General features: G+C 35.9%; 2 protein-coding genes and 1 long non-coding RNA gene across 3 annotated transcripts in view; 2 read left to right on the forward strand and 1 right to left on the reverse strand.

The window, feature by feature from the left end:
• The window catches only part of LOC309506893 (uncharacterized protein), a 129251-nt gene that overhangs the window by 33798 nt on the left and 82971 nt on the right, over positions 1 to 12482 (reverse strand). The window contains exons 15-17 of the mRNA XM_082180876.1: positions 5672 to 5706; positions 5523 to 5582; positions 5196 to 5397 (exon numbers count right to left, since the gene is read on the reverse strand). Of these exons, the coding sequence (XP_082037002.1) occupies positions 5239 to 5397; positions 5523 to 5582; positions 5672 to 5706 (254 nt within the window). The 3' untranslated portion in view covers positions 5196 to 5238. The remainder of the gene's footprint in view (positions 1 to 5195; positions 5398 to 5522; positions 5583 to 5671; positions 5707 to 12482) is intronic.
• Positions 923 to 12482, forward strand: part of tmem220 (transmembrane protein 220) — a 98574-nt gene continuing 87014 nt past the window's right edge. Inside the window, 7 exon segments of the mRNA XM_082166131.1 lie at positions 923 to 1021; positions 1023 to 1052; positions 1151 to 1180; positions 1272 to 1390; positions 1958 to 2025; positions 2028 to 2061; positions 2064 to 2213. Of these exon segments, the coding sequence (XP_082022257.1) occupies positions 956 to 1021; positions 1023 to 1052; positions 1151 to 1180; positions 1272 to 1390; positions 1958 to 2025; positions 2028 to 2061; positions 2064 to 2213 (497 nt within the window). The 5' untranslated portion in view covers positions 923 to 955.
• LOC309508062 lies at positions 3802 to 5195 on the forward strand. The gene is made up of 3 exons (XR_014209361.1): positions 3802 to 3838; positions 4398 to 4877; positions 5156 to 5195. It is a non-coding gene; the product is annotated as an uncharacterized lncRNA (long non-coding RNA).

Below are 12482 nucleotides of genomic sequence, written 5' to 3' on the forward strand. Positions count from 1 at the left end.
CACACACACACACACACACACACACACACACACACACACACACACACACACACACACACACACACAAACAGTTGGAAAGTAATTTGTGACAGGACAAAAAACCCTAATATGAATTAATATAATATAAAACAAAACATAACAAACCAAATAAAATATAATAAAAATAATAATAAAATGCCATATAACAGAGCAAAACAAAACAAATACAATGAAATACATATAATAAAATAAAATAACACAAAACAGAGCAAAACAAAACAAAACAGAACAACATAAATAAAATAGAAATAAAATAAAATAAAACATAATAAATATTGTTACATTTTTGAACAACATTCAGCGTGACCTAAAGATGTTCTTCATTCACCAACACGTCACATATGCTGCAAATGAAGGAGGAAATATTTGAAGGTTTACCAGAATTGACCCAGACCATGAGAATGACCATGCCAATAATGAGGAATTTAATGTGAATAGAATAGAATAGAATAGAATAGAATAGAATAGAATAGAATAGAATAGAATAGAATAGAATAGAATAGAATATTAAATGCAAATAAACCAAATAAATCAAATAAATATAGTGCAGAAATAGAAAATGAAATAAATCAGTATTGTATTCAGCTTGTTACTAGTTTAAAAATATAATATAATTAGGCTATATTTAATAAAATATAATGAAATAATTAATAAGTATATTTACAAAAAATATAAAAAATTACTTATATAATAAAATAAAATAAAAAAGATTAATGAATAAACATGGATTTATTGTTTGTTTGACTGATTCTCGTTTGTTGTAAATCCAATGGTCTGTGAGGACAAGTGTCGTAAACTTCATTTCCCATAATGCTTCATCCCGCATTCCGTCATATCCGGAAAACCAGAGAGTTATAAAGTGTTTAGTAAAGAGAGATGTTAATAAACTCATATGAATAAATACAGAAGAGTCCAAATGACGAAGAGGATCAGAGTCTCGTTTTCCCAGATCATCTGGAGAGTCTGTCATTTATTCATGTCAGGGTTTTTTCTCGCTGGCGACTTTCGTGCAGGTAAATGTTATTGTCATGTTTATTTACATACAATGAACGTAAATTACATGAGAGGTGATTACTATTAATTAACCGCTTATTTGTTTGTTTATCTTCAGATTAATGATCCGGATGCTGTTTTGTGGATGGTGAGGCTTCACTTTCACATTAAATGAGAAACATTTCTTCTGCTCTATAACATGTTTGTGGTCTGATATTGTTTTATGTGTATTTCTGCAGGGTTATGCTGTTCCAGCTGGATTGTGCTTTTTGATTTGCTGTCAACAACAAATAACAGGAAAGAAGAAAGTGAAGACGTTCTTCATGAATCCAGCTGAGCGATTCTGCCATCTAGTGGAGTAGAAACACTCCTCATCTGTCAGGAGACACAGTTATCATGCACATATCAAAACAATAACTACATTTTAATATGATTTTGTTATTATCTGATTTTATGTCTGGTTCATTCGTTCAAAAGTCAAGTGGAACACATTGCATTGCATTGTGGGATACAGTATTCCCGTACATTATATTGCTTATTTGAATAAATGTAGAAGGTCATCCATCCAGATGTTTTGTGCAAACAGAAAATGTGCAGATTATGAATATAAATAGTAATAGTCAAAATGCAGTTTCCCAGTTTATTAATTTAACATTAATACAAATATTATATACATGTTTTTACCTCATTAGAAATAATGGATGGATGTTGCAATAAAAAGACGAGACAAAAAATACAGACTGTGTTCAAACTAACAGTAAATAAAGACTTTTTCAGCTTGTTCTTCACACAAAACTATGACATCAGAACGCATTCATCATTCACATACAAAATCCCACATGTTTTGACCATCATTAGAGATTATGGTAGAATTTCGAGTTATAAATGAATACATTTGATGATCTTTAGAGTCATTATTGTGGAGGAGAATGGCTGATCTGCATGTGCTTGTCGCCTCTACGTTTGGACTCATTCTGGGCTGGAAACTTTATAAGAAGGAATTACAGACATTGTCCAGCAAGAGGAAGGAAGGAAACAAAAACTCAGAGTTTTAAACCCAGATTCAGTCACATTAGAGGAATAACACAGATTTATTTCACCGGCGTAATCTTTGCTCTCAGGGAATGTTCTGGACTCTTGCTGACGGTTTTCTGGCTGCTGCTCTGCACACATTCAGGAAGGTAAATATCATTTTTAATATCCATAAATGGTGTTCTGAAAGCTGTGATTCAGTATGAATGTGTTTCAGTTGTATTATTATATTATTATGAGCATTAATATCTGTCTCGTGTCCTGTAGAGGCGCTGTCGACTCTGTGAGGATGTTTCTCGGCTGTATTATTATATTATTATGAGCATTAATATCTGTTTCATGTCCTGTAGAGGCGCTGTCGACTCTGTGAGGATGTTTCTCGGCTGTATTATTATATTATTATGAGCATTAATATCTGTTTCATGTCCTGTAGAGGCGCTGTCGACTCTGTGAGGATGTTTCTCGGCTGTATTATTATATTATTATGAGCATTAATATCTGTTTCATGTCCTGTAGAGGCGCTGTCGACTCTGTGAGGATGTTTCTCGGCTGTATTATTATATTATTATGAGCATTAATATCTGTTTCATGTCCTGTAGAGGCGCTGTCGACTCTGTGAGGATGTTTCTCGGCTGTATTATTATATTATTATGAGCATTAATAGCTGTTTCATGTCCTGTAGAGCTGCTGTCGACTCTGTGAGGATGTTTCTCGGCTGTATTATTATATTATTATGAGCATTAATATCTGTGTCATGTCCTGTAGAGGCGCTGTCGACTCTGTGAGGATGTTTCTCGGCTGTATTATTATATTATTATGAGCATTAATATCTGTTTCATGTCCTGTAGAGGCGCTGTCGACTCTGTGAGGATGTTTCTCGGCTGTATTATTATATTATTATGAGCATTAATATCTGTTTCATGTCCTGTAGGGGCGCTGTCGACTCTGTGAGGATGTTTCTCGGCTGTATTATTATATTATTATGAGCATTAATAGCTGTTTCATGTCCTGTAGAGGCGCTGTCGACTCTGTGAGGATGTTTCTCGGCTGTATTATTATATTATTATGAGCATTAATATCTGTTTCATGTCCTGTAGAGGCGCTGTCGACTCTGTGAGGATGTTTCTCGGCTGTATTATTATATTATTATGAGCATTAATATCTGTGTCATGTCCTGTAGAGCTGCTGTCGACTCTGTGAGGATGTTTCTCGGCTGTATTATTATATTATTATGAGCATTAATATCTGTTTCATGTCCTGTAGAGCTGCTGTCGACTCTGTGAGGATCTGCACTGCTGTGGAAATCACTGTGTTTCTTCTCTTCATCACATGGATCTATCACTACATGAACACAGAGCTGAGGAAACACTGGCCTGAACACTGTAACACTGCTCTCTCATCAGACAAAACACTGAAGAAAACACATCTGAGCTCCAGATCAACTGAACTTTACTGAACTTCACTGCTGTTTGTCTCTCAATGGACTCGTAATATGAGACGATCAGTATGAGTTTAAAGTAATTTTGAATAAATAAGCATTAAATATTGCAAAATAGACTCTCCCGTTCTAAAAACATGATGCTGAAATTAGTTCTCTGAATCTCCTGAATTATAAACTAAATGTACAGTACATTATATATTGTGTGTCGTAATTCTTTAATTGCTTTATTCAGTCTCATATAGTCTCTGATTTCCATCCATCAGGTCACTGCGGATGCTTGTTTCTTATGGCACAGATTTTTCTCTCTTGGTTTCGTTTGGATTGTTGAAGTTGGTTTACAGTAGCCTGGAAATCCAGACCTAAATCTAAAAGATGAATGGTCTGGCGTCGACTAATGAAAATCGGCCAGCTCGAGGGGCGGCACCAAGCATGCATTTGAAAATCTCACTGCACACAATTGGATAACACTACGACCACTCACAACAATAAACCCCATACGCTACCAGCGGAGCTAACTGGTAGATTAGACTCTTACCGTATCCGGTCGGCAAAACAGCAAAAACGCCCTTCTTGCAAAGGAACGATTCGAGCGGCGTCTTCTGTTCCTGTTTTAGATAAAAAGTCTAAATCTTTCATTGTAGCGGCCAAAGCCGTTTCAAACAAATGATGTTCATCCATAGCCATCTTGCAATGTTTACTAATGACTTCGACATCACAGCGGTGTCGTCATCTGTTTAGCTCGCCTCTGGCCCGCCTATATCAGATAACCCGATGTGATTGGTGCAGCTCAGATCGAGGGGCATATTTAATGAGCATCATTACTCGACGCCAGAGTAACTCGCTGAGGAAATTCAACTTGTGCTCTTGTGAGAACTCTGGATTACCAGGGTAGGTTTACAGCTAGATTCAGTCTTAAAAGAAAATCACCATTACATGAGTAAAAAAAAGATTTATGCCAGAATTATGCACATATTTACAGATATTTGCAAAGCCTAGAAAACACATAAAAAAAGAAGCTGAATTACAAATGAAGGATAAGATTGAAAATCACTATTTGCACATGTGGGAGTTTGAGCAAACACTCATAATGTTGGATAATTAAGTCCAAATCCACTATAAATCCACTGTAAAACACGGCTTTGCGGGGCTTATTGTTTTTATAAAACGGTTACTCCATAAAAATATTAATTTTAATATTTATTTTATTCATAAAATAAACACCAGCAACAAAAAATATAACGTTATTATAACACATGTATTCCTCTGCCAAGCAATGTAGTTCCAAAGAGGTTGCTAAGCAACACGTGCAGCAACAAAGAATCACAAACGGCAGTTGCGCAGTAATTCTGATGTAATGCGGTCACAGGTGTGTGTGTGTGTGTGTGTGTGTGTGTGTGTGGAGTAACACTAATGTAATGCGGTCACAGGTGTGTGTGTGTGGGTGTGGAGTAACACTAATGTAATGCGGTCACATGTGTGTGTGTGTGTGTGTGTGGACTGGAGTAACACTAATGTAATGCGGTCACATGTGTGTGTGTGTGTGTGTGGACTGGAGTAACACTAATGTAATGCGGTCACATGTGTGTGTGTGTGTGTGTGTGGACTGGAGTAACACTAATGTAATGCGGTCACAGGTGTGTGTTTGTTGAGTAATTTACAACGGCTTCGAACGCGGCTCAACCAGTCAGAAGGAACTATCCGTTTTATAAAGAGTCTTTTTCTCTCATTGTTGATTATGTTTCTGTTTCCACTGAATCCGGCTGATTTTCCTCCGTCTTGTCGCTTCTTCCAGCCTCCTGATCTTGATTCAGTAGAGGATTCATTTCATGTGATTCTGCTGAGTTCTGGTTCTGGTTTGATCCACTGGCTGAAGCTTCATTCTCTGCTGCATTCTGGGTTCAGGAGAATACATGTTTTAGTCTATTTATTTAGGATAGTTTAACTTGAAGCAAAGAACCTTTTATTTTAGATAAATTATAAAATCTTAAATCAATAAAACCATCTAAAAGATACTGACCTGATAATCCTGGTTCTGGTTCAGTTCGGTGACTGGAATGTCACCAGTTCTCGCTGCTTTCTGTTTAAGATGGAAATGTGTGTTTGATGCACGTTAAATATATGAAGTAAATTCAGGTTGATTGTAAATCTCTAATCAATAATACTAACCTGACAACACTGCCGACATTTTATGTCAGAAATCCCTGTGTGTTAAAAGCAGTGGGAGAAAAGATATTTTTATAAAATCATCAATGGCATAATGAATATATCTGATTCCTGAATTTAACAAATGGCTGAAATAAGTCGTTAAATCAGTTTGAAATTCTTTATTATGAACAAACAACATAATGACCAGCCTAAATTTATGTAAATAAGGGCATTAAATTTTTTTGATGATTTGTAATTAAACATAAATAATTCCAGTTGTACTTACAGGGTCCAAACAATGTCAAAATCAGCAGAGAAAAAGCAAATATGCTTTCAGAGGAGAAGACGACGACTCTCAGATCTCCAACCGCACGCTCACCATTAACTGAAGATGAAATTAAAATATTAGATTATAATCATTATGTTTAAATTAATCTTTGATATATTTTAATACTAACAGCATGAAACACTCATAAAATGTTGTTATTCACTCACCCGTTTTCAGTATCAGTTCAGTCATCAGTGTAACAGAGTTCAGTAAAACAACAGCAACTGATCCAAACACATACAACATCTTTTTAAAGGTGAGGGTCAGATCTGTAAAACAGAGATTTTTTTTTCTTATTTTTTAAATATCTAATATTAAAATAGATTGTTTTGCTTTAGGTCATAAAACTGTGTCATTACCCACTAAAGCAAGTGTTAAAATCAAGTATAATGAATCAGTTTTACTGTCAGTCCTCTTTTTTGTGAATCTGGAGGAACAATTTAATTATTCTTCGAGTGTTTTGACTCCAGTGGCAGAAATGATTAAAACCAGAAAAGGTTGATCAGTAAATCCTGAATCCTGTCCTTACAGAACAAACATGCATTTTACATGGGAGTGTGTTACATTTATGCAGTTTTATGTAGTTACATAATTCACATGAAAATAAGCACACACACACACACTTTTACAAAGGGTTTTGTATTTAGCACTTCAGGTAATAGATTTATATTAGTAGGGTTTTCTTAGCTTGATGGTGTTTTAAGCCCCCAATGGCTCCTTAGAGGCAGCTAACCCTACCCTCAACCTGGGGAGGGGAGGGGGGTGTTGTGAGGTTTTGCGCTCATGCACGTGAAGTATGAGCTGAAGAAGAAGCCAGCGTCTATCAACGAACAAGTGGAATTGAACATGGCTGAGTCAATCCCCAAGAGGAGGTGGAGGATTAGGTCGAGGGAATACCATCGTGTTTATTCCAAGACACGAATAGTTATCGGGAAGGCTTTTGAAAGGTGGAGAACTCAAAGAACGACTTCGCGTGCAGCCGTGCACTAGCACAAAACCTCACAACACCCACCCCTGTCGGTGATTGGTCATCGCGCACATAAACACACACGCACACAAACACACTCAGTCTCACACACATATACACACACTCACTCACACGCACGCACACACACTCACAAACACACTTACAGTCTCACACACACACGCACATAAACACACTCAGTCTCACACACATGCACACACACTCATATACACTCACACACACTCAGTCTCACATACACACTCATAGTCTCTCTCTCTCACACACACACACACACACACACACACACACACACACACACACACACACACACACACACACACACACACACACACACACACACACACACACACACACACACACACACACTCACAGTCTCACACACACACACACACACACACACACACACACACTCGGTCTCACACACATATACACAAACACACTCACTCACTCACTGACTCACACACACTCACAAATGCACACACACACACACACACACACACACACACACACACACACACACACACACACACACACACACACACACACACACACACACAGTCTCACTCACAGACTCACACACACACGGTCACTCACTCACACACACTCACATATACACTCACATATACACTCACACAGACATACACACTCACAAACACACAAACACACACACACACTCACAGACATACACACTCACAAACACACACGCACACACACACATATGCACACTCACACTCATAAACACATGCACACACACACACACACACACTCACACACATGCACACTCACAGACACACACACACACACACACACACACACACACACACACACACACACACACACACACACACACACACACACACACACAAACATTGATTTTGTTAAAGTGACAAAAAGTTCAAATGTAATCAATAAAAGTTAAAGAACCAGAACAAAATTACAATCACAAGAATGAGCAAAATACTGGTATTGGTATTTTAGGCAATAGCAGTAATGCTGTGAATCAGAGTGCATTATGGGTATAAGAGAGTGAATCATACAGCAAAATAAATTGTTCACTCAGAATCTGTTGTATTGTGCATTGCTCTATTGTTTTCAGCATCTGCAGTCAGAGTCTACGGATCAGAGAGAGACGCCAATGACAGTGCACTGACACCAAAGATCCGTCATAATGAAAATCACTTTTACACCCGTAGCGCACTGTACTTCACGAGAGCTGAACTAATCATCTTCAAACCTGAGATCAGGAGGGAAAACAATTCACACAGATAATTGCAGTAGATGATCGAAACTGTACCCAGATCGCATCCCTCAATGCATATTGCAATCATCCACAGCACTTGCAGAAATACAGACGTACAGGTCCATCCTGCAGCATCTGCACACAGAAGTGTGTGTTTATTATATACTCTTAGATTTTATTATATTAAGAATTCAATGAACTGTACAATTCATGTTCAAAATAAGTGAAAGATATGAACCTTCTGCCCAGAGATGTAATTAGATAAATACGTTTTAATAACTTATTTTATTAGAAATGTAATTGTACCTTTTTCATTTTTCAGTGATGTGATGTAGAAATACACCATTACTGCAGTCATGATAAACATGAAGATCATCCATGAGGTTATATTGAGCAAATTTGAACCTAAAAAAGATTAGAATAGTTTAATTCAATAATCTGTTCAAAATAGTTTACTTGGATATTTAAACCTGTAAATATCAAAGCAAAATCACTAAACGTGAATATAATCATGTAACAGAGAAACATCCCACAACTGAAACGCAAATCTTATAGTTATATACCCATAATATAGTTTATAGTTCTGACCCTTAAATGCAGATTAGACTTTAACACTGACCTTTGAAACATTCAGATTTAACACTTTTTATTTATTGAAGGCTTTAAGGATTCACAAGTACTGGAACGGTATTCACTCATTGATCACACTGAACTATAGTCAGATGAATTCATCTCATACTCACTGCTTTTATCTTTGTTTATGTCCCTCAAACAGGAAAATGACAGAAAAAAGAACAGTGGGAAAATCATGCTGACAAAAAACCCTAAAATCAGACAAACAACATTCATGTAAGATTTCCAGAAACCCTTTTCAGTAACAGCAGAGACATTTTAATACGGATTTTAATCATGAAAATGCATTTTTCCTCTCATTTATTTACGAAAAAACATCAAAAATATTTCTCATAGTTAAACACAATTACTGCTTTTCTCATTTGTGAATATTTTTCCTTTTTACTCCTCATAAATGGCACAGATGTGATAAAGTGTCACTGACCTCCACTGGCGGCTCCAAAAGCGATGAACAGGAGGGTGAATTGTAACGAAGGCAGAATGAAAAAGCTGAATCCAGCTACAATAGTTACTTTATCCCATATCCATTTCCATATCTCTCCACCACACGGCATCTTCTTGTTTTTAGTAAATACTAGAAAATGAAAAATACATTCATTCAAATGTTTTCTTCACTCCAGCCTTCCCTAGTGAAAAAAGTATAGCCTACTTTATTGTATTTGAAATATATTTCCTTTTTCAGTAGTACATTGCAAATATACAAACACATTTTTTTTTACTATCTTTAAATATATTACAGTTTTTTCCAACTGCTTATACACAAAATCTTTTCATGTCACACGTTTTTCGCAAAAGTAACCTTTTTTGTTACTTTTAAGTAACACATTAAAACATCATTTTAATATTTTATGTGAATACATGTGTTAATATTACTGTATATGTTGTAGTTTGATGAACTTTGTGTAATTTGATAGGTTCAAACTCCGAATGGAACTTAAACAACTTTGCGGTGAGTTCATGTGGTGGAGAAATATTTTTTTCGTCACAATGTGGTAGCCTAATAATTTTATCTAGAATGATGTCAAAAAACTTATTTAATTTGTATTTATGTTGGTTGCAGTTGGTATTGTTATATCCAGATAATTTGTAGCCTATATTGCTATTTTTAAACGTTGAATTATCTGCAATGCATTAGCCGCCAGATTTTATGGGATGGTCGAAATGGCAATGTTCAAATTCAAAGACCTAACGTTAGTTAAAAATACTGTGGTGACTATGCAACATGTTGCAACAGAATTTCATTACCCTTTTCCTCTGTCATCTGTGTAAAACTGTCTTAGGCTAGAGCATGCTGGTTAAGGTGAAACTTGGGGATGGCCAAAATTTTGTTAAAATAACCGAACTGAGACTGAGGGAATTTTTGTCTGCTGGTAATAAAAATATATACTTTTAAACATTTAATGTCTGGAGATAAACACTGATGTCCATGGTAGAGATCAAAAATCGAGCAAATCACCTTTTTTACACTTCAAATTAAGATTGTACCAATTACATCGTTACGCCACAAGGTGGCGCCAAGAGAGTGTAAAAAAATGTATTTGTCCTTGAATCATTCATTCAAAAGATTCGTTCAAAAGGCTGATTCATTCAGCAAATAAACATTTAATTTGATTAAATAATTCATTCAAGTTAAAAAATAAATTAGTTGGAATGCAGCAATTAACATTTTGTTGGAGTCTTTAGTAAATTACATGTTATTTTGTTGTCTATTCAGAATCATGGGAGAACCATGATCTCAGTTAAAAACCTTGATTCTCAATTTATCCAGAATCGTGCAACTCTATACTTTTATTATATACTTTAATTATATAAATTTTTTGTATTTTTATGAATTTGTAAAAAAAAAAATATATTTTAGAATACTGTCACGTTACATTTGCTCTGATGTTCAGAGTTACCAGCAAGTAATTGATCAACCTTGTAATATATACCCTTTCTCATTAATTTGCATAAATTTTTTTTTCCAGCTTTTTTAAAGTTCGGTGTCCCAACTGTACCCGAGAATGTGAAGGTTATTGATGAATCGTGGACTGAGGTGGATGATGATGTTTTTGAGGATGTAGTTAAAGATCATAAAATATGGTGCAGGTTTGTGTTTATTTTATTACTTTCTAGAACATTTCTCAGTGCTTATTTATTAGTATCATGAAGACTTTGATCACCCTATATGCAACTAGACTTGGAATCTGCCTCTCCACAATCTGCCAACCTGAATCTGCCTCTCCTGTGCAGTTGAATCTGTCCCTGTCTTCATCAATTGACTCCACTCCATTTCATTGAAAAGGCTAAAAATATGATGCTGTACAAGGACAGTGCTGCTACAATTAATGAAGTAAACCTAACTCAGAAATTGGGATCTATATGAGTTCAGTGATTCAGGTCAAATGATTGTGAAATAATGATTATGTTAAAACACAATCAACACCATCAGATAACCTTTTGTATTTGTTCATCTGGCTGTAATAACTCAGGTACAGCAGCCAAACAAAATCTAAAGTTAATGATATAAGGGGTCAAGAGCCCAACTAAAACACACACTGATCACCGTAATGGTAACATACCAATTACGTTTTTCTCCTTCAGTGATTCTGCTTGTTAATATCAGGTGTCTTCAATGTTGGCAATAAAAAACAAAGAGTTCTTAATTCATCGTTGACGTCTGTCTGTTATTCAGATATTTTTGTTTAAAAAAAAAAATGTATCATTAATAATATTGCTTGTAATCTGTTGCCACAATTTTATTGAGTAGATATAGCGTATTCATTTTTACAGTGTGAGGTCAGAGCAAGGCTGCTTAGTTAGGTCCCTTACGTTTTTCTGCCCCCATGAAGTGTTTTGTTTGTCAAGCTGATTTAAATGGTTCTAAAATGCTTCTTAGGCACTTCAGATTAGTTCATGTTTTTTTTCCTGGAAAGAATCTTCGCCTTAAATGCATAGAAGCAGGTTGTGGTTCTGTGTTTGGTACTTTTTCAGGTTTTAGGAAACATCTGCACGCAAAATATGCTGAGCAAAGTGACAGTGAGCAGAATTGTGACACCACTGATAGCCATGAGACTGCCAAGGCAGATGGACAAAGTAGTGCTGAAATATTTGATCAGATTGGCAGTGCCGGAGAGGTGGCCACAACATCTGAATTGTTAACGTCAAATAAGAGCACTTTCAATATGTGTGCGTCTGCTATTGCACAACTAAAAGTTGCTGGATTAAGTCAATCTGCCATAAACGGTTTTGTTTCATCTATGGAGGAAATGGTTTCTGAGATTCATAGTCAGGCCCAGGATGCAGCTTTGCTCTGTCTGCTTTCACAGGACACTGCTACTATAAGAAAGATAGAAAATTCATTTCAAAACTTGGAAAATCCATTTACTTTGTTAAATTCTGAAGCCAAACGAAAGAGACTCTTTATGGAAAAATGGGGAAATATTGAACCAAGCAAAATTGTGCTTGGCACAAGATTTGACAGCAGGAGAAATAAAACCACAGGAACATTTGATCAAGTTGTTGTAACTGATAAATTTGCTTATATTCCCATTTTAGAAACACTGAAGGCGATTTTACAAAATCCGCAACTTACTGATTTGTTTAAACCCAGGCATGTTCCAAAGGAAGGCATTGATGTTGACTTAAGTGATGCAGCATATTTTAA

This window comes from Leuciscus leuciscus, assembly GCF_965113295.1.
Source record: "Leuciscus leuciscus genome assembly, chromosome: 1".
Taxonomy (NCBI): Eukaryota; Metazoa; Chordata; class Actinopteri; order Cypriniformes; family Leuciscidae; genus Leuciscus; species Leuciscus leuciscus.